Source organism: Symphodus melops (assembly GCF_947650265.1).
Source record: "Symphodus melops genome assembly, chromosome: 16".
NCBI lineage: Eukaryota > Metazoa > Chordata > Actinopteri > Labriformes > Labridae > Symphodus > Symphodus melops.
Genome location: NC_136706.1, coordinates 21,318,328 through 21,343,627, shown reverse-complemented (window position 1 = coordinate 21,343,627; position 25,300 = coordinate 21,318,328). Strand labels below are relative to the sequence as shown.

The 25,300-nt window shown below is 43.4% G+C and overlaps 1 protein-coding gene across 2 annotated transcripts; it reads right to left on the bottom strand.

Moving 5' to 3' along the window:
• Positions 1–19,780: 19,780 nt before the first annotated feature.
• Positions 19,781–25,300, bottom strand: LOC306836550 (uncharacterized protein). 2 transcript variants are annotated; one of them, XM_079363723.1, is made up of 6 exons: positions 25,213–25,300; positions 23,465–23,574; positions 22,099–22,314; positions 20,862–21,950; positions 20,606–20,774; positions 19,781–20,497 (listed from the first exon to the last, which is right to left on the bottom strand). In XM_079363723.1, the coding sequence occupies exons 3-6, from the start codon at positions 22,310–22,312 to the stop codon at positions 20,362–20,364; spliced, it is 1,608 nt and encodes a 535-aa protein (XP_079219849.1). In that variant the 5' UTR covers positions 22,313–22,314; positions 23,465–23,574; positions 25,213–25,300; the 3' UTR covers positions 19,781–20,361. The 2 variants fall into 2 exon arrangements, with proteins under 2 accessions (XP_079219849.1, XP_079219848.1); XM_079363722.1 differs by lacking the exons at positions 23,465–23,574; positions 25,213–25,300 and having other exon boundaries at positions 22,099–22,949.

Below are 25,300 nucleotides of genomic sequence, written 5' to 3'. Positions count from 1 at the left end.
CGGGTTATGCCATTTGGGCTCCAGGGGGCGCCCGCTACGTTTCAAAGGCTAATGGACTATGTGCTGAGAGATGTTTCAGAGTTTGCAGCTGCATATCTGGACGACGTGGTGATCTACAGCCAAACCTGGGAAGAACACATGTATCATCTTCAACGAGTCCTGCAGTGCATCAAAGCAGCTGGCCTAACCATCAACCCACAGAAATGCTGTCTGGCTCAGAGCGAAGTGGAGTACCTCGGGTTCGTGATTGGCCATGGAAAGCTCAGACCTCAGGTGGGAAAAATGGAGGCAATCCATTCTTTCCCCATCCCAACCACAAAGAAGAAAGTGAAGAGTTTCATTGGTCTGGTGGGCTGGTACAGGAAATTCATTCCTCGCTTTTCAGATCGTGCAGCTGTTCTCCATGATCTCACCAAAGATGTATCACCAAGAAAGGTAAAATGGAGTGATCAATGTGACCTTGCTTTCAGGGATCTCAAGGAAGCCATAAATGTATACACAGTGCTGCAGACCCCTGATTTCAACCAACCGTTTATTCTGCAAACGGATGCATCAGGTGTGGGCCTTGGTGGAGTTCTGTTGCAGGAGGTGGATGGAGAGAGGAGGCCTGTTGCCTTTTTGAGCCGAAAACTTCTTGACAGAGAGACCAGATATTCAACCGTGGAGAAAGAGTGCTTGGCCATGAAGTGGGCAATCGAGTCATTGAGGTACTATTTGTTGGGGCGACACTTCAGCTTGGAAACTGACCATCGTGCGCTTCAGTGGCTCCACAAAATGAAAGACTCCAACACTAGAATCGCTGGTTGGTACCTGGCTCTACAACCTTACAGCTTCACTGTCTTCTACAAGGCGGGCAAGTCCAATACGGTGGCTGACTCTCTCTCTAGGGTTCATGAAAGTTAGAGGTGCGTGGCCCTAAAAGAGGGGGGAGGAAATGTAATGGAGCTATGTCCATTACCAGGGATAAAAGGTGTTCCAGCCAAAAGAGTCCCTGGGGAAAGAGAAGAAGAGAGAAGGTTCCGGCCTAACGAGGACCAGCTGGTATAAAAGCAGCACACTCACTCTGACAGGGGGAGGCTAGGGTGAGGTTCTGCGGGGCATGCTGCCAGACATGTTGTTTTTAAAATTGTTTGTTTTGTTATTTTGTAAATAAATGTCACCTAGGTGCACATGAAGAAGCCTCAGCTCTACTTTGTCCTCCAGAAACGCAGTATAGGCTATCCGTGACCTGACGAATGTCACAGTTCCCAACAGTATTTTTTGAGGCTCTACGTATTTAAACATCTTTTTGAATGTCTGCCCTTGCAGTTTTAAGTCAAATAAACACACATTCCTAAGAAAGGTCTCACTGAAGTTCTGTGGCAGATCAGTGTTTTCATTCATTGGTGTTTCGTTTGGACTCTGGGGAGCATCTTCACGTGCACCGACAACAGAAGACTGAGAAATGTTTTTTTCTGAATGTCACTTATGCTTTCAAAGGAGCATGCTCTATGTTTCCTGGACATATGAGCAGTGAATGACGATTTCACAGTAAATGTATTTTTACAACCAGTTACTGAGAAGACAATGGGGTTCATTTCTATGAACTCTACAATGCAGCACGTAGCCCCTCGTTGTCTCTAGTGTTTTGCTGCAAAAACCCGCAAGTAATCATTTTTAGCAAACTAAACTGACAAATAACATGGACTAATGTTGGAGAAAATGGCACTTTTTCCCTCCCATACAAATTTAATTAATGGAGAAAAAAATGGACAATATAGTGTTTTACAGTGAAAACGAAAGCTAATCCTACAGAGGCACAAAACCAGATATTTAATTATTTCCTCTAATAAGCACTACCCCGACAAAGCACTAGAAAAAAAGCTCAGTTAAGTTCGCCATGAAAACTCACATGATGCCCGTCTGCTGTAAGCGCGAAATACACGTAGAAAAAAAACGTCGACTTCTCTTGCTAGCTTGGCTGTACACACAAGAACGCCTATTGCACAATTGCAAAGCAAAGCCCCATGAAAAATCCGAACATAAGGATTTTATCAACAAACACGCTGAATAACAAAATGCTAGCTTAGAGTCAGCGCCAATTTACATTACGTGTGTGTGTTTTGGTGCCAAAGAATCAGCTAATTTTACCTCAAAACTGCCCAGTCGAGTTAGCCCCGCCAGTCAGTGTTTTAACTGCGCTCACAAACAGAGGTAGTATTTTATTTATCTTACAGGTGACTTTAGTAATTGAGCAGAACAATTTTATACAACGTCAATGTTATACTTACAAGTATTACGTCATTGCAGCTCCAAGTGTTGTTTTTCTTTCGCAGCTCCAAGTTGTAGCAGCATGAGGCCGTGACGCACAGAGCAGTAGACACAGACCTGCATGAAATGCCAGGCTGGGCACGAGCTACTTTGAAAAGCGAGTACCGCATCCTCTCGCGATGGTTCAGTGGTGCAATGAAATAAATGTTTTTCCCATAGACTGTTTTTCCACAGTGGATGTTATTAGCCATAATTTCATAACCATCTATGGTGCACTTACCTGGAGAAAACAACATTGATGACAACATTAAACTTAATTTAAATACAGTCTTTTACATATAATCTAATATTTTAGTTTAACACTGTGGTGATGTTTGAAACACTTCTAAGTTATTTTGTCACTTAGGGACAAAATTGTTAAATTGTTTAAAAATATAAACTACAAGCCTCTTTATATATTTTATGAAATGCAGAGTGACGAATCACAAATGGTCAAAGCTGGCCTGCCATAAGGTTCTGTTTTTCGAATAAATAAATCACGTAATGAAAATAAGAAATTATAATGATGTATGCTGTTTGTTGTTGTTGTTGTAGTTCTTTTTAACATAAGACAAAGTGAAAGGGAATTTGGTATAGTTATCATTTTGCATCTAAACAATGCAACACAACACTGGCCCATGGCTCCCAATGTCAATCTCCATTTGTAATCCTTCAACTTTACAGCTCTAACCTATTTATTTTCCCTTTAAAGTAGTTTGCAATGTGCATTATACAAATGATCATGCTAAACAGTTTCTTTCTGTAAAAAAGAAATAACTTGACCAAAAAAAAAGCATTTTAACACTCTCATGTTGTAGTTTTAACTGTACTGTATTGTTTTTTGTATTACAGGTCTTCTTAGTTAAAGTTACATTAGTATGTAGATTCTACAAAGAAATGTGATTATGTTCACATATTTTTGCTTTAAAATTAACAGTTGGGTTTAGTTCTGTATTTCACAAAATATTTCAGTCAATTGAACATTGTTTTGTTGTTTTCCTGTTTACATGTTTTTGCTGTCATGATTTTACAGAACTTTACTGTCAATTTTACAATCTTTTTTACAAGGCCCGAAAGTGGCTCATGACCATGGACTGTAAAATGACCCATGAGTGGATGGCAGGAATGTCCATATCGCGAGTGGCTCCTGTTTTCTTTCATTAACGAGTTAATTTCTTGAGGAAAAAAACCCAGATTTGACTTAATGCATGAAAGCCGGAGTGTCAACCCAGAGATAAATTATAATAATAATAAAAACAGGAATGTAGCGGTCACAGGAGAACACTGTACGTTTGTCTGCTTAGGGGTCAGTACTTTATGTAAATGTCATTAAAATAACTTTTGTTGTTTGAACAAATACGAGAGGGTCGATTTGTCCCGTAGAGAGTGGTTCACACGAAACACATAATCAACTACTGACTTTACAACATGAACCGTTACACTGTCCCCCCCTTACTGAATCCCTCGCCCCGAGGGATCACAAACAAAGTCCCTGAGGCGACCCGGGGGCCTTTTCCGTCTCCAGGGCCGAGTCGTCACCCCTGGCTATGCGCTGGGTCTCCGCCAGTGTAACAGGGACATGGCAGAAGTTGTCCCGAGTGAGTCCAGCCCACCACCCTTGCAGACTCAATGGTGTCATCTGCTTTTGGAGGGAGTGGAGCCAGGTTCCCCCGTCTGTGTTGCTGGGCTCCGCCGTCCGTACACGGGGCAATGCGGGACACAGGGGCAAGGGTCTGCATCGTCCCGTCGACGCAGACCCTGGGCCGTTTCCCTGATCATCAGCCCGCCTAGGGCACCTCACGCTGATGTGGCCAACCTGGATTCACTTGAACCGCAGATCTCACAGCAGGTCCACCGCCATTGTGGTCACATCCTGCGGGCCCTCCAATAATCTCCCTCTCCAACGCCAGCTCCAGCGCCTCCTGCAGAGTGCGGGGGTGCGCCAGCTGGGTCTGAACACGCAGCTCCCTGGGTGTTATGGCACGAACACCACCGCACCACCTCCGCACCACCCAGCCAGCCCTTTGGGTTTGGGTGCGCGTGCGTGCGTGTGCATGCTGCTATGTTGGTGTCAGACGGATGGACCACTCGGACCATCCAACCAACTCGCCCTCCTATCTAAAGTGCATGTTTTGATGATTGTGGGAGGAAGCCGGATTACCCGTGAACCCACACCTCAAGGGAAGAACATGCAAACTCCCCATAGAGGCCCCCCTGGAACACAAGGCCCCAGAGAGTTCTTTTAAATTTTTGGTTTGAAAGAGCCTCTACTTATAACCTAGGTTGGCTTGTTCTGTGACGTCAAGAGTCACGTCATTAATCAGCCTGCAGAAAGCCTCTGTACAGTCTCAACACGTTGTGACGTCACGCTCCGGCTCCAGTATGGTCTAAAACCGATGGGAGGTGGTGCACACATAAAGGTGCTCCTAAGTTGTGACATCACTAAAGCAGTCCACATTTCAATGCTTTAATGAGCCAAACTTAAAGAAAGCTTGTGGTGAACGATCAGCTACTTAGAGGAGCTTACCCATATTATAGAAGATTATTATTAATACTGTGAGCCATATCGATAAGTGAGATGCTATTATTTGACGGCATCTTATAATGATGTGTCTGAACCTAATGATGTTTCTCACAGACTGGGAGGGGCTAAGAGAGTTTAGTGCAAATCAAATAAATGTCTTTAAAATAATAAACAACAACATAACATCAAACACGACTGCAAGATGTGCTCCAAATTATTTAGACTGGCTGTGAATCATATTTTGTTGAGCATGAATGGGTGACCTGTGTATAGTCACTGAACTATTTCACAGTGAGGGCAATAAACTGATGAAGTAAACAAACAAAGTATAGATAATAAATACATGTGTAACCTCCTGCCTGATAAGAGGGGGACACGTTCTGTCCTTAACAATGTCCGAACATCAACAGAACTTTCCATATCTTTCATTATTCATACATTGGCACACCTGGCTCCACCTAGTGTTACATTTCTGAATTACAAACAAAATATTCAAAGCAAACAGATTTCTCAAACCGAGATAAATGAACAAGTAAAGCCCAATTAGCTCCAAACAGTATTATCTATCTATCTGTAAATATCTCTTTAGTCTATGTTTCTATAGGCTATATGTTGGTTTGCATATTTTGTACCTGTGCTTGCGTGCGCGTGTATCTGTGCTTACACGTACAGCTATTTGGTTGGATGTTCGCGCGCACACGCACACGCTGCACGCTGTGTTGGACTTGCGGTCAACGACAGATGAACGAATCCAACCATCCAACCAGACCTGCGTGAAGTTGGCCCCCACCCCACGCAAAACTTCGGGGTCAGGTACCTGATTTTTGTCGTCTCCTTGGTTTGACTTGTCAGTTAACAGGTGGACGGAACAGGACGGGCTTTCTTGTAGTCGTGATGCAATGATGGAAATAAAACTGTTTTAATAACAATAATAATATTAAAATAAAGATACGGTGAAAAACCAATTCAGTATACATAAATAATTATTTTTTTAAAATTAAATAAAATATAAATAGAACTACAAAAGGTTTTGAACTCACAGTGACAAAAATAAAATAAAAAAGCTGGAAAAAAACTTTGAATAAGAAATGATGAGTTAAAAAAGTAAAATGACGTGATGAAATAAAAAAATAAATATACGGAATTTATTATTAATGTATAAAAGAATAAAAGGAAACTAAAATAGTCAATAAAAGGATAAACTCAAACGGAAATCAAAGTGTGCCAATGTCACTACTTGTACGAATTCTTTTCTGACTTAAGGGGGTTCTGGTCCTCAACTGGTGAGTGGGGCCCGAAAGTGGCTCATGACCATGGACTGTAAAATGACCCATGAGTGGATGGCAGGAATGTCCATATCGCGAGTGGCTCCTGTTTTCTTTCATTAACGAGTTAATTTCTTGAGGAAAAAAACCCAGATTTGACTTAATGCATGAAAGCCGGAGTGTCAACCCAGAGATAAATTATAATAATAATAAAAACAGGAATGTAGCGGTCACAGGAGAACACTGTACGTTTGTCTGCTTAGGGGTCAGTACTTTATGTAAATGTCATTAAAATAACTTTTGTTGTTTGAACAAATACGAGAGGGTCGATTTGTCCCGTATAGAGTGGTTCACACGAAACACATAATCAACTACTGACTTTACAACATGAACCGTTACACTGTCCCCCCCTTACTGAATCCCTCGCCCCGAGGGATCACAAACAAAGTCCCTGAGGCGACCCGGGGGCCTTTTCCGTCTCCAGGGCCGAGTCGTCACCCCTGGCTATGCGCTGGGTCTCCGCCAGTGTAACAGGGACATGGCAGAAGTTGTCCCGAGTGAGTCCAGCCCACCACCCTTGCAGACTCAATGGTGTCATCTGCTTTTGGAGGGAGTGGAGCCAGGTTCCCCCGTCTGTGTTGCTGGGCTCCGCCGTCCGTACACGGGGCAATGCGGGACACAGGGGCAAGGGTCTGCATCGTCCCGTCTACGCAGACCCTGGGCCGTTTCCCTGATCATCAGCCCGCCTAGGGCACCTCACGCTGATGTGGCCAACCTGGATTCACTTGAACCGCAGATCTCACAGCAGGTCCACCGCCATTGTGGTCACATCCTGCGGGCCCTCCAATAATCTCCCTCTCCAACGCCAGCTCCAGCGCCTCCTGCAGAGTGCGGGGGTGCGCCAGCTGGGTCTGAACACGCAGCTCCCTGGGTGTTATGGCACGAACACCACCGCACCACCTCCGCACCACCCAGCCAGCCCTTTGGGTTTGGGTGCGCGTGCGTGCGTGTGCATGCTGCTATGTTGGTGTCAGACGGATGGACCACTCGGACCATCCAACCAACTCGCCCTCCTATCTAAAGTGCATGTTTTGATGATTGTGGGAGGAAGCCGGATTACCCGTGAACCCACACCTCAAGGGAAGAACATGCAAACTCCCCATAGAGGCCCCCCTGGAACACAAGGCCCCAGAGAGTTCTTTTAAATTTTTGGTTTGAAAGAGCCTCTACTTATAACCTAGGTTGGCTTGTTCTGTGACGTCAAGAGTCACGTCATTAATCAGCCTGCAGAAAGCCTCTGTACAGTCTCAACACGTTGTGACGTCACGCTCCGGCTCCAGTATGGTCTAAAACCGATGGGAGGTGGTGCACACATAAAGGTGCTCCTAAGTTGTGACATCACTAAAGCAGTCCACATTTCAATGCTTTAATGAGCCAAACTTAAAGAAAGCTTGTGGTGAACGATCAGCTACTTAGAGGAGCTTACCCATATTATAGAAGATTATTATTAATACTGTGAGCCATATCGATAAGTGAGATGCTATTATTTGACGGCATCTTATAATGATGTGTCTGAACCTAATGATGTTTCTCACAGACTGGGAGGGGCTAAGAGAGTTTAGTGCAAATCAAATAAATGTCTTTAAAATAATAAACAACAACATAACATCAAACACGACTGCAAGATGTGCTCCAAATTATTTAGACTGGCTGTGAATCATATTTTGTTGAGCATGAATGGGTGACCTGTGTATAGTCACTGAACTATTTCACAGTGAGGGCAATAAACTGATGAAGTAAACAAACAAAGTATAGATAATAAATACATGTGTAACCTCCTGCCTGATAAGAGGGGGACACGTTCTGTCCTTAACAATGTCCGAACATCAACAGAACTTTCCATATCTTTCATTATTCATACATTGGCACACCTGGCTCCACCTAGTGTTACATTTCTGAATTACAAACAAAATATTCAAAGCAAACAGATTTCTCAAACCGAGATAAATGAACAAGTAAAGCCCAATTAGCTCCAAACAGTATTATCTATCTCTGTAAATATCTCTTTAGCCTTTGTTTCTATAGGCTATATGTTGGTTTGCATATTTTGTACCTGTGCTTCCGTGCGCGTGTATCTGTGCTTACACGTACAGCTATTTGGTTGGATGGTCGGATTCGTCCGCGCGCGCGCGCACACACACACACACGCACACGCTGCACTCTATGTTGGTGTCCGATAGACGGACGAATCCAACCACCCAACCAGCCCTGTGTGTTTGGGTGCGCGTGTGTGTTTCGTCTGGTTGGTTACATGGTCGGATTCGTTTGTCCGCCTACACACACAAGCTGCAGGCTGCAAGTTATGTTGGTGTCAGACAGATGGACCACTCGGACCATCCAACCAACAAGCCCTGTGTGTGTGTTTGTGCAGGCTGGTTGGTCTGACGGTCGGATTCATCTGTCCGTCGCACACCAACATAGCCTGCAGCCTGCAGCGTGTGTGTAGGCTCCAGGCTGCAGGTTATGTTGGTGTCAGAGGGACGAACTACTCCGACCATCCAACCAACTAGCCCTCCTATCTAAAGTGCATGTTTTGATGATTGTGGGAGGAAACCCACGCCTCAAGGGAAGAACATGCAAACTCCCCATAGAGGCCCTGACCCCCTGCAACTCAAGGCCCCAGAGAGTTCTTTTTAATTTTTGGTTTGAAAGAGCCTCTACTTATAACCTCGGTTGGCTCGTTCTGTGACGTCAAGAGTCACGTCATTAATTAGCTGCGCGTGCAGAAAGCCTCTGTACAGTCTAAACACGTTGTGACGTCACGCTCCGGCTCCAATATGGTCTAAAACCGATGGGAGGAGGTGAAGTAAACAAACAAAGTATAGATAATAAATACATGTGTAACCTCCTGCCTGATAAGAGGGGGACACGTTCTGTCCTTAACAATGTCCGAACATCAACAGAACTTTCCATATCTTTCATTATTCATACATTGGCACACCTGGCTCCACCTATAGTGTTACATTTCTGAATTACAAACAAAATATTCAAAGCAAACAGATTTCTCAAACCGAGATAAATGAACAAGTAAAGCCCAATTAGCTCCAAACAGTATTATCTATCTATCTCTGTAAATATCTCTTTAGTCTATGTTTCTATAGGCTATATGTTGGTTTGCATATTTTGCCCATGTGCTTGCGTGCGCGTGTATCTGTGCTTACACGTGTATTTGGTTGGATGGTCGGATTCGTCCGTGCGCGCGCGCAGACACGCACACGCTGCACGCTGTGTTGGACTTGCGGTCAACGACAGATGAACGAATCCAACCATCCAACCAGACCTGCGTGAAGTTGGCCCCCACCCCACGCAAAACTTCGGGGTCAGGTACCTGATTTTTGTCGTCTCCTTGGTTTGACTTGTCAGTTAACAGGTGGACGGAACAGGACGGGCTTTCTTGTAGTCGTGATGCAATGATGGAAATAAAACTGTTTTAATAACAATAATAATATTAAAATAAAGATACGGTGAAAAACCAATTCAGTATACATAAATAATTATTTTTTTAAAAATAAATAAAATATAAATAGAACTACAAAAGGTTTTGAACTCACAGTGACAAAAATAAAATAAAAAAGCTGGAAAAAAAACTTTGAATAAGAAATGATGAGTTAAAAAATTAAAATGACGTGATGAAATAAAAAATAAAAATACGGAAATTATTATTAATGTATAAAAGAATAAAAGGAAACTAAAATAGTCAATAAAAGGATAAACTCAAACGGAAATCAAAGTGTGCCAATGTCACTACTTGTACGAATTCTTTTCTGACTTAAGGGGGTTCTGGTCCTCAACTGGTGAGTGGGGCCCGAAAGTGGCTCATGACCATGGACTGTAAAATGACCCATGAGTGGATGGCAGGAATGTCCATATCGCGAGTGGCTCCTGTTTTCTTTCATTAACGAGTTAATTTCTTGAGGAAAAAAACCCAGATTCGACTTAATGCATGAAAGCCGGAGTGTCAACCCAGAGATAAATTATAATAATAATAAAAACAGGAATGTAGCGGTCACAGGAGAACACTGTACGTTTGTCTGCTTAGGGGTCAGTACTTTATGTAAATGTCATTAAAATAACTTTTGTTGTTTGAACAAATACGAGAGGGTCGATTTGTCCCGTAGAGAGTGGTTCACACGAAACACATAATCAACTACTGACTTTACAACATGAACCGTTACACTGTCCCCCCCTTACTGAATCCCTCGCCCCGAGGGATCACAAACAAAGTCCCTGAGGCGACCCGGGGGCCTTTTCCGTCTCCAGGGCCGAGTCGTCACCCCTGGCTATGCGCTGGGTCTCCGCCAGTGTAACAGGGACATGGCAGAAGTTGTCCCGAGTGAGTCCAGCCCACCACCCTTGCAGACTCAATGGTGTCATCTGCTTTTGGAGGGAGTGGAGCCAGGTTCCCCCGTCTGTGTTGCTGGGCTCCGCCGTCCGTACACGGGGCAATGCGGGACACAGGGGCAAGGGTCTGCATCGTCCCGTCTACGCAGACCCTGGGCCGTTTCCCTGATCATCAGCCCGCCTAGGGCACCTCACGCTGATGTGGCCAACCTGGATTCACTTGAACCGCAGATCTCACAGCAGGTCCACCGCCATTGTGGTCACATCCTGCGGGCCCTCCAATAATCTCCCTCTCCAACGCCAGCTCCAGCGCCTCCTGCAGAGTGCGGGGGTGCGCCAGCTGGGTCTGAACACGCAGCTCCCTGGGTGTTATGGCACGAACACCACCGCACCACCTCCGCACCACCCAGCCAGCCCTTTGGGTTTGGGTGCGCGTGCGTGCGTGTGCATGCTGCTATGTTGGTGTCAGACGGATGGACCACTCGGACCATCCAACCAACTCGCCCTCCTATCTAAAGTGCATGTTTTGATGATTGTGGGAGGAAGCCGGATTACCCGTGAACCCACACCTCAAGGGAAGAACATGCAAACTCCCCATAGAGGCCCCCCTGGAACACAAGGCCCCAGAGAGTTCTTTTAAATTTTTGGTTTGAAAGAGCCTCTACTTATAACCTAGGTTGGCTTGTTCTGTGACGTCAAGAGTCACGTCATTAATCAGCCTGCAGAAAGCCTCTGTACAGTCTCAACACGTTGTGACGTCACGCTCCGGCTCCAGTATGGTCTAAAACCGATGGGAGGTGGTGCACACATAAAGGTGCTCCTAAGTTGTGACATCACTAAAGCAGTCCACATTTCAATGCTTTAATGAGCCAAACTTAAAGAAAGCTTGTGGTGAACGATCAGCTACTTAGAGGAGCTTACCCATATTATAGAAGATTATTATTAATACTGTGAGCCATATCGATAAGTGAGATGCTATTATTTGACGGCATCTTATAATGATGTGTCTGAACCTAATGATGTTTCTCACAGACTGGGAGGGGCTAAGAGAGTTTAGTGCAAATCAAATAAATGTCTTTAAAATAATAAACAACAACATAACATCAAACACGACTGCAAGATGTGCTCCAAATTATTTAGACTGGCTGTGAATCATATTTTGTTGAGCATGAATGGGTGACCTGTGTATAGTCACTGAACTATTTCACAGTGAGGGCAATAAACTGATGAAGTAAACAAACAAAGTATAGATAATAAATACATGTGTAACCTCCTGCCTGATAAGAGGGGGACACGTTCTGTCCTTAACAATGTCCGAACATCAACAGAACTTTCCATATCTTTCATTATTCATACATTGGCACACCTGGCTCCACCTAGTGTTACATTTCTGAATTACAAACAAAATATTCAAAGCAAACAGATTTCTCAAACCGAGATAAATGAACAAGTAAAGCCCAATTAGCTCCAAACAGTATTATCTATCTATCTGTAAATATCTCTTTAGTCTATGTTTCTATAGGCTATATGTTGGTTTGCATATTTTGTACCTGTGCTTGCGTGCGCGTGTATCTGTGCTTACACGTACAGCTATTTGGTTGGATGTTCGCGCGCACACGCACACGCTGCACGCTGTGTTGGACTTGCGGTCAACGACAGATGAACGAATCCAACCATCCAACCAGACCTGCGTGAAGTTGGCCCCCACCCCACGCAAAACTTCGGGGTCAGGTACCTGATTTTTGTCGTCTCCTTGGTTTGACTTGTCAGTTAACAGGTGGACGGAACAGGACGGGCTTTCTTGTAGTCGTGATGCAATGATGGAAATAAAACTGTTTTAATAACAATAATAATATTAAAATAAAGATACGGTGAAAAACCAATTCAGTATACATAAATAATTATTTTTTTAAAATTAAATAAAATATAAATAGAACTACAAAAGGTTTTGAACTCACAGTGACAAAAATAAAATAAAAAAGCTGGAAAAAAACTTTGAATAAGAAATGATGAGTTAAAAAAGTAAAATGACGTGATGAAATAAAAAAATAAATATACGGAATTTATTATTAATGTATAAAAGAATAAAAGGAAACTAAAATAGTCAATAAAAGGATAAACTCAAACGGAAATCAAAGTGTGCCAATGTCACTACTTGTACGAATTCTTTTCTGACTTAAGGGGTTTCTGGTCCTCAACTGGTGAGTGGGGCCCGAAAGTGGCTCATGACCATGGACTGTAAAATGACCCATGAGTGGATGGCAGGAATGTCCATATCGCGAGTGGCTCCTGTTTTCTTTCATTAACGAGTTAATTTCTTGAGGAAAAAAACCCAGATTTGACTTAATGCATGAAAGCCGGAGTGTCAACCCAGAGATAAATTATAATAATAATAAAAACAGGAATGTAGCGGTCACAGGAGAACACTGTACGTTTGTCTGCTTAGGGGTCAGTACTTTATGTAAATGTCATTAAAATAACTTTTGTTGTTTGAACAAATACGAGAGGGTCGATTTGTCCCGTATAGAGTGGTTCACACGAAACACATAATCAACTACTGACTTTACAACATGAACCGTTACACTGTCCCCCCCTTACTGAATCCCTCGCCCCGAGGGATCACAAACAAAGTCCCTGAGGCGACCCGGGGGCCTTTTCCGTCTCCAGGGCCGAGTCGTCACCCCTGGCTATGCGCTGGGTCTCCGCCAGTGTAACAGGGACATGGCAGAAGTTGTCCCGAGTGAGTCCAGCCCACCACCCTTGCAGACTCAATGGTGTCATCTGCTTTTGGAGGGAGTGGAGCCAGGTTCCCCCGTCTGTGTTGCTGGGCTCCGCCGTCCGTACACGGGGCAATGCGGGACACAGGGGCAAGGGTCTGCATCGTCCCGTCTACGCAGACCCTGGGCCGTTTCCCTGATCATCAGCCCGCCTAGGGCACCTCACGCTGATGTGGCCAACCTGGATTCACTTGAACCGCAGATCTCACAGCAGGTCCACCGCCATTGTGGTCACATCCTGCGGGCCCTCCAATAATCTCCCTCTCCAACGCCAGCTCCAGCGCCTCCTGCAGAGTGCGGGGGTGCGCCAGCTGGGTCTGAACACGCAGCTCCCTGGGTGTTATGGCACGAACACCACCGCACCACCTCCGCACCACCCAGCCAGCCCTTTGGGTTTGGGTGCGCGTGCGTGCGTGTGCATGCTGCTATGTTGGTGTCAGACGGATGGACCACTCGGACCATCCAACCAACTCGCCCTCCTATCTAAAGTGCATGTTTTGATGATTGTGGGAGGAAGCCGGATTACCCGTGAACCCACACCTCAAGGGAAGAACATGCAAACTCCCCATAGAGGCCCCCCTGGAACACAAGGCCCCAGAGAGTTCTTTTAAATTTTTGGTTTGAAAGAGCCTCTACTTATAACCTAGGTTGGCTTGTTCTGTGACGTCAAGAGTCACGTCATTAATCAGCCTGCAGAAAGCCTCTGTACAGTCTCAACACGTTGTGACGTCACGCTCCGGCTCCAGTATGGTCTAAAACCGATGGGAGGTGGTGCACACATAAAGGTGCTCCTAAGTTGTGACATCACTAAAGCAGTCCACATTTCAATGCTTTAATGAGCCAAACTTAAAGAAAGCTTGTGGTGAACGATCAGCTACTTAGAGGAGCTTACCCATATTATAGAAGATTATTATTAATACTGTGAGCCATATCGATAAGTGAGATGCTATTATTTGACGGCATCTTATAATGATGTGTCTGAACCTAATGATGTTTCTCACAGACTGGGAGGGGCTAAGAGAGTTTAGTGCAAATCAAATAAATGTCTTTAAAATAATAAACAACAACATAACATCAAACACGACTGCAAGATGTGCTCCAAATTATTTAGACTGGCTGTGAATCATATTTTGTTGAGCATGAATGGGTGACCTGTGTATAGTCACTGAACTATTTCACAGTGAGGGCAATAAACTGATGAAGTAAACAAACAAAGTATAGATAATAAATACATGTGTAACCTCCTGCCTGATAAGAGGGGGACACGTTCTGTCCTTAACAATGTCCGAACATCAACAGAACTTTCCATATCTTTCATTATTCATACATTGGCACACCTGGCTCCACCTAGTGTTACATTTCTGAATTACAAACAAAATATTCAAAGCAAACAGATTTCTCAAACCGAGATAAATGAACAAGTAAAGCCCAATTAGCTCCAAACAGTATTATCTATCTCTGTAAATATCTCTTTAGCCTTTGTTTCTATAGGCTATATGTTGGTTTGCATATTTTGTACCTGTGCTTCCGTGCGCGTGTATCTGTGCTTACACGTACAGCTATTTGGTTGGATGGTCGGATTCGTCCGCGCGCGCGCGCACACACACACACACGCACACGCTGCACTCTATGTTGGTGTCCGATAGACGGACGAATCCAACCACCCAACCAGCCCTGTGTGTTTGGGTGCGCGTGTGTGTTTCGTCTGGTTGGTTACATGGTCGGATTCGTTTGTCCGCCTACACACACAAGCTGCAGGCTGCAAGTTATGTTGGTGTCAGACAGATGGACCACTCGGACCATCCAACCAACAAGCCCTGTGTGTGTGTTTGTGCAGGCTGGTTGGTCTGACGGTCGGATTCATCTGTCCGTCGCACACCAACATAGCCTGCAGCCTGCAGCGTGTGTGTAGGCTCCAGGCTGCAGGTTATGTTGGTGTCAGAGGGACGAACTACTCCGACCATCCAACCAACTAGCCCTCCTATCTAAAGTGCATGTTTTGATGATTGTGGGAGGAAACCCACGCCTCAAGGGAAGAACATGCAAACTCCCCATAGAGGCCCTGACCCCCTGCAACTCAAGGCCCCAGAGAGTTCTTTTTAATTTTTGGTTTGAAAGAGCCTCTACTTATAACCTCGGTTGGCTCGTTCTGTGACGTCAAGAGTCACGTCATTAATTAGCTGCGCGTGCAGAAAGCCTCTGTACAGTCTAAACACGTTGTGACGTCACGCTCCGGCTCCAATATGGTCTAAAACCGATGGGAGGAGGTGAAGTAAACAAACAAAGTATAGATAATAAATACATGTGTAACCTCCTGCCTGATAAGAGGGGGACACGTTCTGTCCTTAACAATGTCCGAACATCAACAGAACTTTCCATATCTTTCATTATTCATACATTGGCACACCTGGCTCCACCTATAGTGTTACATTTCTGAATTACAAACAAAATATTCAAAGCAAACAGATTTCTCAAACCGAGATAAATGAACAAGTAAAGCCCAATTAGCTCCAAACAGTATTATCTATCTATCTCTGTAAATATCTCTTTAGTCTATGTTTCTATAGGCTATATGTTGGTTTGCATATTTTGCCCATGTGCTTGCGTGCGCGTGTATCTGTGCTTACACGTGTATTTGGTTGGATGGTCGGATTCGTCCGTGCGCGCGCGCAGACACGCACACGCTGCACGCTGTGTTGGACTTGCGGTCAACGACAGATGAACGAATCCAACCATCCAACCAGACCTGCGTGAAGTTGGCCCCCACCCCACGCAAAACTTCGGGGTCAGGTACCTGATTTTTGTCGTCTCCTTGGTTTGACTTGTCAGTTAACAGGTGGACGGAACAGGACGGGCTTTCTTGTAGTCGTGATGCAATGATGGAAATAAAACTGTTTTAATAACAATAATAATATTAAAATAAAGATACGGTGAAAAACCAATTCAGTATACATAAATAATTATTTTTTTAAAAATAAATAAAATATAAATAGAACTACAAAAGGTTTTGAACTCACAGTGACAAAAATAAAATAAAAAAGCTGGAAAAAAAACTTTGAATAAGAAATGATGAGTTAAAAAATTAAAATGACGTGATGAAATAAAAAATAAAAATACGGAAATTATTATTAATGTATAAAAGAATAAAAGGAAACTAAAATAGTCAATAAAAGGATAAACTCAAACGGAAATCAAAGTGTGCCAATGTCACTACTTGTACGAATTCTTTTCTGACTTAAGGGGGTTCTGGTCCTCAACTGGTGAGTGGGGCCCGAAAGTGGCTCATGACCATGGACTGTAAAATGACCCATGAGTGGATGGCAGGAATGTCCATATCGCGAGTGGCTCCTGTTTTCTTTCATTAACGAGTTAATTTCTTGAGGAAAAAAACCCAGATTCGACTTAATGCATGAAAGCCGGAGTGTCAACCCAGAGATAAATTATAATAATAATAAAAACAGGAATGTAGCGGTCACAGGAGAACACTGTACGTTTGTCTGCTTAGGGGTCAGTACTTTATGTAAATGTCATTAAAATAACTTTTGTTGTTTGAACAAATACGAGAGGGTCGATTTGTCCCGTAGAGAGTGGTTCACACGAAACACATAATCAACTACTGACTTTACAACATGAACCGTTACACTGTCCCCCCCTTACTGAATCCCTCGCCCCGAGGGATCACAAACAAAGTCCCTGAGGCGACCCGGGGGCCTTTTCCGTCTCCAGGGCCGAGTCGTCACCCCTGGCTATGCGCTGGGTCTCCGCCAGTGTAACAGGGACATGGCAGAAGTTGTCCCGAGTGAGTCCAGCCCACCACCCTTGCAGACTCAATGGTGTCATCTGCTTTTGGAGGGAGTGGAGCCAGGTTCCCCCGTCTGTGTTGCTGGGCTCCGCCGTCCGTACACGGGGCAATGCGGGACACAGGGGCAAGGGTCTGCATCGTCCCGTCTACGCAGACCCTGGGCCGTTTCCCTGATCATCAGCCCGCCTAGGGCACCTCACGCTGATGTGGCCAACCTGGATTCACTTGAACCGCAGATCTCACAGCAGGTCCACCGCCATTGTGGTCACATCCTGCGGGCCCTCCAATAATCTCCCTCTCCAACGCCAGCTCCAGCGCCTCCTGCAGAGTGCGGGGGTGCGCCAGCTGGGTCTGAACACGCAGCTCCCTGGGTGTTATGGCACGAACACCACCGCACCACCTCCGCACCACCCAGCCAGCCCTTTGGGTTTGGGTGCGCGTGCGTGCGTGTGCATGCTGCTATGTTGGTGTCAGACGGATGGACCACTCGGACCATCCAACCAACTCGCCCTCCTATCTAAAGTGCATGTTTTGATGATTGTGGGAGGAAGCCGGATTACCCGTGAACCCACACCTCAAGGGAAGAACATGCAAACTCCCCATAGAGGCCCCCCTGGAACACAAGGCCCCAGAGAGTTCTTTTAAATTTTTGGTTTGAAAGAGCCTCTACTTATAACCTAGGTTGGCTTGTTCTGTGACGTCAAGAGTCACGTCATTAATCAGCCTGCAGAAAGCCTCTGTACAGTCTCAACACGTTGTGACGTCACGCTCCGGCTCCAGTATGGTCTAAAACCGATGGGAGGTGGTGCACACATAAAGGTGCTCCTAAGTTGTGACATCACTAAAGCAGTCCACATTTCAATGCTTTAATGAGCCAAACTTAAAGAAAGCTTGTGGTGAACGATCAGCTACTTAGAGGAGCTTACCCATATTATAGAAGATTATTATTAATACTGTGAGCCATATCGATAAGTGAGATGCTATTATTTGACGGCATCTTATAATGATGTGTCTGAACCTAATGATGTTTCTCACAGACTGGGAGGGGCTAAGAGAGTTTAGTGCAAATCAAATAAATGTCTTTAAAATAATAAACAACAACATAACATCAAACACGACTGCAAGATGTGCTCCAAATTATTTAGACTGGCTGTGAATCATATTTTGTTGAGCATGAATGGGTGACCTGTGTATAGTCACTGAACTATTTCACAGTGAGGGCAATAAACTGATGAAGTAAACAAACAAAGTATAGATAATAAATACATGTGTAACCTCCTGCCTGATAAGAGGGGGACACGTTCTGTCCTTAACAATGTCCGAACATCAACAGAACTTTCCATATCTTTCATTATTCATACATTGGCACACCTGGCTCCACCTAGTGTTACATTTCTGAATTACAAACAAAATATTCAAAGCAAACAGATTTCTCAAACCGAGATAAATGAACAAGTAAAGCCCAATTAGCTCCAAACAGTATTATCTATCTCTGTAAATATCTCTTTAGCCTTTGTTTCTATAGGCTATATGTTGGTTTGCATATTTTGTACCTGTGCTTCCGTGCGCGTGTATCTGTGCTTACACGTACAGCTATTTGGTTGGATGGTCGGATTCGTCCGCGCGCGCGCGCACACACACACACACGCACACGCTGCACTCTATGTTGGTGTCCGATAGACGGACGAATCCAACCACCCAACCAGCCCTGTGTGTTTGGGTGCGCGTGTGTGTTTCGTCTGGTTGGTTACATGGTCGGATTCGTTTGTCCGCCTACACACACAAGCTGCAGGCTGCAGGCTGCAAGTTATGTTGGTGTCAGACAGATGGACCACTCGGACCATCCAACCAACAAGCCCTGTGTGTGTGTTTGTGCAGGCTGGTTGGTCTGACGGTCGGATTCATCTGTCCGTCGCACACCAACATAGCCTGCAGCCTGCAGCGTGTGTACACTGTAAAAAAAAAACTGTTGTTTTAACGGTAAACTTCCGGCAGCTGTGGTTGCCGAAACACTACCGTAAAATTACGGTAAACATTTTCTTCATTTACTATCGATACTGTTGATTTTACGGTTAAAAAATGTGCCTCATTCCATATTTTACTGTTAAAAAAAAAAGTTTGAACCTTTAAAAAAATTTGTTTTACTTGAAAATTTACATGGAAATACCGCATAAAATAAAGTTTGTTTCATGGCATATGACGGTTTTTTGCTTGACAATTAACAGTCTAAAATATAAACTACTAATTTATTCTGTAAAAATTCCCAAAAATTACTGCAAATATTAAGGTTTGCACAGAAATTCCCCTCAAAAATGACAGTAAATCAATGTCTATTAGTAATAGCAATGAGTGCTAGTGCTGCTAATTTTATGGTTAAAAATGGTGTTTTAGTCCATATTTTACTGTAAAAGCATGTTCATTAATTGTATAATTAGTACTATGAATTATAAACTACTGCTTAAATCCATCAATGTAAAAATCTAACAAAAGATGTTTGAAGCATACTTTACTTCTCTATATTTATCAGAGTAGAATCAGAACATAATATAAAATAAGAAAAGATCACATGTAAAGAAAAAAATTAATATACTTTGAATATTCAGCCAAATTAGCATTTCCACTGTTATCATTCATTCTGTTCTGTAAACTTAAAACAAAGAGCATGAATTAATATTGTCAAATTACTTAATGTACTAAAACAGCAACACAAAAAATATCCACCTTAAACTTTTCAAATATATAAACTCTTTATTTGATATTTGTGAGGTTGTAAATATCAAATATTTGAAGTTTTACATATCACAAAATATCTATGAATAACATCATAACATCTATAAAAACATCATGTAAGAAATGTTCACTTTGAAACTGTTTCAATTTCAAACTTGTGTAGTAGCTGAAGACACAATTTGCCAAGAAACCTTGAGACTTAATTTGAGAAAATTTAAGTGCATTTTTTGGTACAAATATAACCACAAAGTGACATCAGTCTACATACAGGGTATCATTTTCACGTCATCAAAATAAAATCATCCCTGAAGGGGAGCAAAATTTCAAATCTTGCATCATAAAGCTAAAGAATATACAATCTCTATGACTGCAAGGAATTGTAACACTTCACTTGAGAGCTTTACCATTTTTAAGACAATTCTGGAACTAGCAACAACATGTACAAACTGTACCAGACAATTTATCTAGTAAAAATATAGCTTTTGTAAAACTTTCAGAAATGTAACTCTAACAACAAAATATCTGCATTTTATATAACATCCAGTGTACCTTTTATCATATCATCCCTCAGCATCACTGGTAGGTCCACTCGTGGTCAGCAAGGTCTGAGATCAGAGTGAGGACCCTGGGATTGACTGAGAACACTTTCTTCTTCTTCTTATTCCACTCGACTTTGGTGCCTTTCTCAGGATTTATTGAAAAGAAACACCTTTAAGAAGGAAGGAAGGAAGGAAGGAAGGAAGGAAAGAAAGAAAACATCAGATGGGTCATCAAATGCAGTGTATTTTCTAATATTATAAAAAGAAAGAAATTTTACCGTTGGAGGAACTCCAGTGTAGACCGTAGTTCCACTGGGTAGTGTATGTTGAAGCAGTAGTAACTGCCAAACATCAGGCAGATGGCAGATGTGAAGGAAGTGATGTGGTTGTTGACAATCTCTTGGTCGATGCTCAACATAAATGTCTCAGCGGCCAAGCAGGAGGACCCTAAAAATACAAGAGACAAGAGCTTCAATATCAGCCATACAAATCCAGTGGTACTTATTTATTACAGGTTTGGTTCAGTTTACTTACCACACACAATAAGGCAGGGTGTTGGTGGAACATCCTTCATCTGAACCTCCTCAGCAAGGCTCGTCTTCTCAACGAAATGGAACTGATGCTCTTCTTTCTCATCAAAATGAGCCAGTAAAAGAAGCACCATCTGTATGATTTCTTCTGAACAACCAGTGGACTGACCTCTTTCAGTTTCCTGCTTTAGAAGAGCATCCAGAACTTGTTTGCGTTTATGTGCATCAACACGTTTGAAGAAGTTTAGCAGACGTGCCCCCTTTTTGTCCACATTGGCAAGGAAGGACTCGATCAAACTAATGCCAGTCAGTTCCTGGAAGTGTGCTGCCATACCAACTTCCTTAAACAAAAATGGCCATTCCTGGCATAATTTCTGGATGCTTGCACCTTTATTGATCTCTTTGCGCTGTGTGAAATAGGTGGACTTGATTAATTCTTTCACAGCATCTGAATTGTAGTTCATCTCATCAAACATCTTCATTTGTTCTTTTTTTTCTAGCTGACTCTCCACAGTCTCAGGGAGTGGCAAATGTTTCGGCTCCCAGTTGACACAGCCATACGTGTCCTGAACACTTGCTCTTTGTTCAGCAGTTATTTCATCGGTGTCATCATCTGATGCTACTTTGCGTTTCTTTATCTTTGGTGTGTCAGGTCGTTTGACATTTTCAACTCTTGACTGGAGCTGCTTTACCAGGGAATGGTATCCAAGTCCAATAACATCACCATCAATCACATCTTGAAGAGACTTTGGATACCTGGCCACCATCCTTTTTGCTATCTCTGTGGTGTTGTGTTTGGTTGGATTCTTACAAATCTTCATCATCTCAGAGACCACAGTCCTCACCATTTCTCGTCGTAGTCGGGCACTTGGCCTTTTCTGTCTTTCCAAACTCTGTACCAACTCTTCAGGGAGCTTCTGCCATGGTATCTGAAAATTGTCTACCCAGTTTGGTGCAAGTGCATAACAGTTTCCTGAAGGTGATGATGTAGCTGTGGATGATGCTGGTGAGGCAGTGACTGAGGATGGAGAAGGAGAGGAAAGGAGAGACACTGGAGAGGAACATGCCGGGGCTGGAGTTGGAGTGGATGAGTCTGTAAAAGTACAACAAAAAAACATTTGAAAGCATTATACCTTGAATGTTTTTCTCCTCTGTAACAGAATGTAACATACTTATAAATTTCTAGATAATTTGTTGAGTGGTTCCCAAACTTTTCCCACTCATGGCCCACTCAAACTCACCATTTTGGGCCCAGGCAGCAACCAGTCGTCTGGCTTGTATTGGCCTTAATACTGGCAGCAAGTCTCCCTCTGTAATGTACACTAAATCAGCTGTTGTATCGGCACCAAGTGCCTTCAAAGTATCTTCTACTGTCTTGACAACGCAATCAGGAAGATCCGGTAGCACTGCTGCTACAGCATCACACAGCTTCTCTGGCATCTGTGACTGAGCCATATCTGTTAAGACACAGACAAGAGAATTTAGCATATGGCCCACTGTAATTAAAGCACTTAGTGTGAAAAGAGACTGTGCTTCAGTGGGACAATCTGGTTTCCGTTTTGTATGTAATATGATAAAGGCCACATGTCAACCAGGTCACTAACAAGTCTGCAATCTAATCTTCCAGTGTCCTTTTTTACAGTGTACATGTGGTAGTGTGAAAGAAATTCCCCATCATGCACTCTCATGAGAAAATGAAGTGCAAATTCATCTTTCACAAGAATGAGGATGATTTCACCAAACTCGATGGAATCATCATTCTTAGTGACAACAAATTGGCCCTTCTTGTAAATGATCCCATTATACTGCACGTTAACATGAATTGTTGTATTTCTTTCAGTGAAGCCAAAATGGAGGACTGTGCCTTTAACTTGCTCACTGTAAAGCTCTGAGTAAAATGGTGAGCTGTCTTTTATTTGCAAGGCTGGAGGACTTACTGACCCAGCAGAAAGAAAGGCCTGAAACATCTGATGCCTCTCTGAAAGAGTCAAACACAGATTTTTGAAATTCTTCAGATGCCTTGTACATCTTTTGAAGTAACTATGTTTGCTCTCAAACCGCATAGTCCATAGCCTGATGAGTGGGCCAAATTTCAGAATCAGTCCTGAATAATGCCGCAAATAATGATGTTTAGGTCTCAAGTTGATTTCTGGAAATAGTGTCTTCCTGGTTTCCAAATATTCTTGGATGAGTACATCCAGATAAGCGACCTGAGCTATGGAAATTTGCTGAGCACAAATCAGGTCAACAATGTCCTTAAGCTGCAAAATTAACTGCCACACACTATCTTGGGGGTCCTGCACTTTGTCTCCAATTATAAGAGGCAACAGTCTCAAGAAGTTCCAGTTTTGGACAGCATGTCCACTCAGTTTTAGTGTTTGAGGACTGACCTCACAAGGTTTGGAACAAGCATCTGTTGCTTTGTATTCAAACTGCTTGATTCGCCTGTTCAAAATTGTGTAGGTGAACCATTTCTTTTTGTTGATGAAGTATTTGAGGCAAATAGCAACATCATACGAGAGGACACCCTCAAAGATGTCATGACCGAGACAGGGAGGCAGGCCAGGTGAACAAACATCAAAGTTTTGCAAAGTATTAAATACCGACCTGAACTTTATCCCTTGTACTTGTGGGGAATCCTCCTTCTCCAGCTGTTCAATGGCAGATCTGTATATTTCTGGAGTCCGCTCCAGTCCACAGATGTTAGGATCAGCACCCTGAAATTCAGTTCGAGAAATCAGACAATATCTGCAGAAGTACTCGGAAGAACTGAAATTTTCTGTAAAACCACCAATTGCGTGAGAGCCCAGGTTGTCTCCAGCAATGCAGTAGAGAGCTCCCTTTACTACAGGTTCATCTCCTATTGTTATCCCATTTTCCTCCAGTTGTTTCAGATCAGTAAGCAGTTCAGAAAAAACCTTGGCATGGCCAAACTCCTTAAAATCTTTCTCTCTACACAATAAAACCAGCTGCATGTGGTCAACATTTGATCGCACATGGGGGGGGCATGTTGAGTAGAGAGAAGTACACAGCCAAAACCTTGTGCTTCTTTTTTGCAGAACCTAATGGGTTCACAACTTCGAACGCATCCTGGTATAAAACCAGCTTGAGACAGTTTGGGTTTTCCTGAAAAAATGTGTTTGACACAAACACCTTACCATCACAACTGTCAGAGAGAACATCTGTTTTGGAAACATCATTAGGATCCACTGACATGAGGCCCTGCCAAAAACCAGACTCCAGCATACCCTTTAAAGTGTCTAGCACAGGAATATAATAGGCACACCTCTCTGTCCTGTTCTCATCTCTGCCCAACAACACTTTTTTGGGCTCCACATATTTGAACATGTCTTTAAAGCTCTGGGCCCTTGAGTAAGCAGTTCTCATGGGCCCTCTGTGGCAAGCTGTAAACAAGTCAGATTGTTTAATTGTGTCACAGATTTTTACAATGTCTTCATCTGAAGCTGACATATCTTTTAGAAGTAAGTTAAGTTGATTCAAAGTATATGTCTGTCCCAACTCGTGTATATTCTGTATTTCTTCAACAATGTTTTGAATGGTAGACACTGGAAGAAGATGCTGTCCCTGCAGTTTTATGTAAAACATACATATATTTCTCAGATACAGGTCACTGAAATTAGACCCATCCCCAATAATGTTTTCAGCATCTGACATGCTGGCAGCTCCCTGTGTGCTAGCACTTGTAGTGGGACTCTCACACTGTGTATCTTTGGTTGATGGACAAATCACATTTTCTGACCAATGTCTGTGCTTTCTGGACATGTGAGAGGTAAAGGACGTTTTTGCAGTGAACACATTTTTGCATCCTCTCACTGGGCAAGCTACATGACGCCCTTCTGCTATGTGCTCCTTTAAGTGAGCGACCAACGATTTAGTTCCCTCACACTGGCGTTCGCAAAGTGAGATGGTGCATTTTAATGGCGCTAAAGTCGTATCCTGAGTAACTGTTGGTGTACTGCTGTGGTGACGATAGAAGTGCGACTTTAACGCGGTATATCCAGAAAACACCTGCTTACAACTTGTTCCAACACATTTGAAAACACGTCGGGGTTCATTGCGGTGCAGTTTGCAATGTAAAACATAGGCTTTTACAGACGTAACGTTTTCTCCACATACATTACAGGAATACATATTCAACAGTCAAAAACACACAGAGCTTATATCCACAACACGAGCAGCGTAGTTAGCTAACCGGAGGCTTCAGCACAGACGGACCCGCTTTAGCTTGATGCTAAGCGGCTAACTACACAGCGCATTTTTTTTAAAGCAGTCAAACTGATTAAACGATTGCTAATAAGTCACTCGGTCTCTTTAATTGGTGTTGCTGTACTTACCGAGGTGTACTGACGACAGGCTTTGGCTGGAAATCATAAAAAAGTCCAGACGCTGATGAAAGCTGCTCCTCTGGTGAAGACCGTGAAC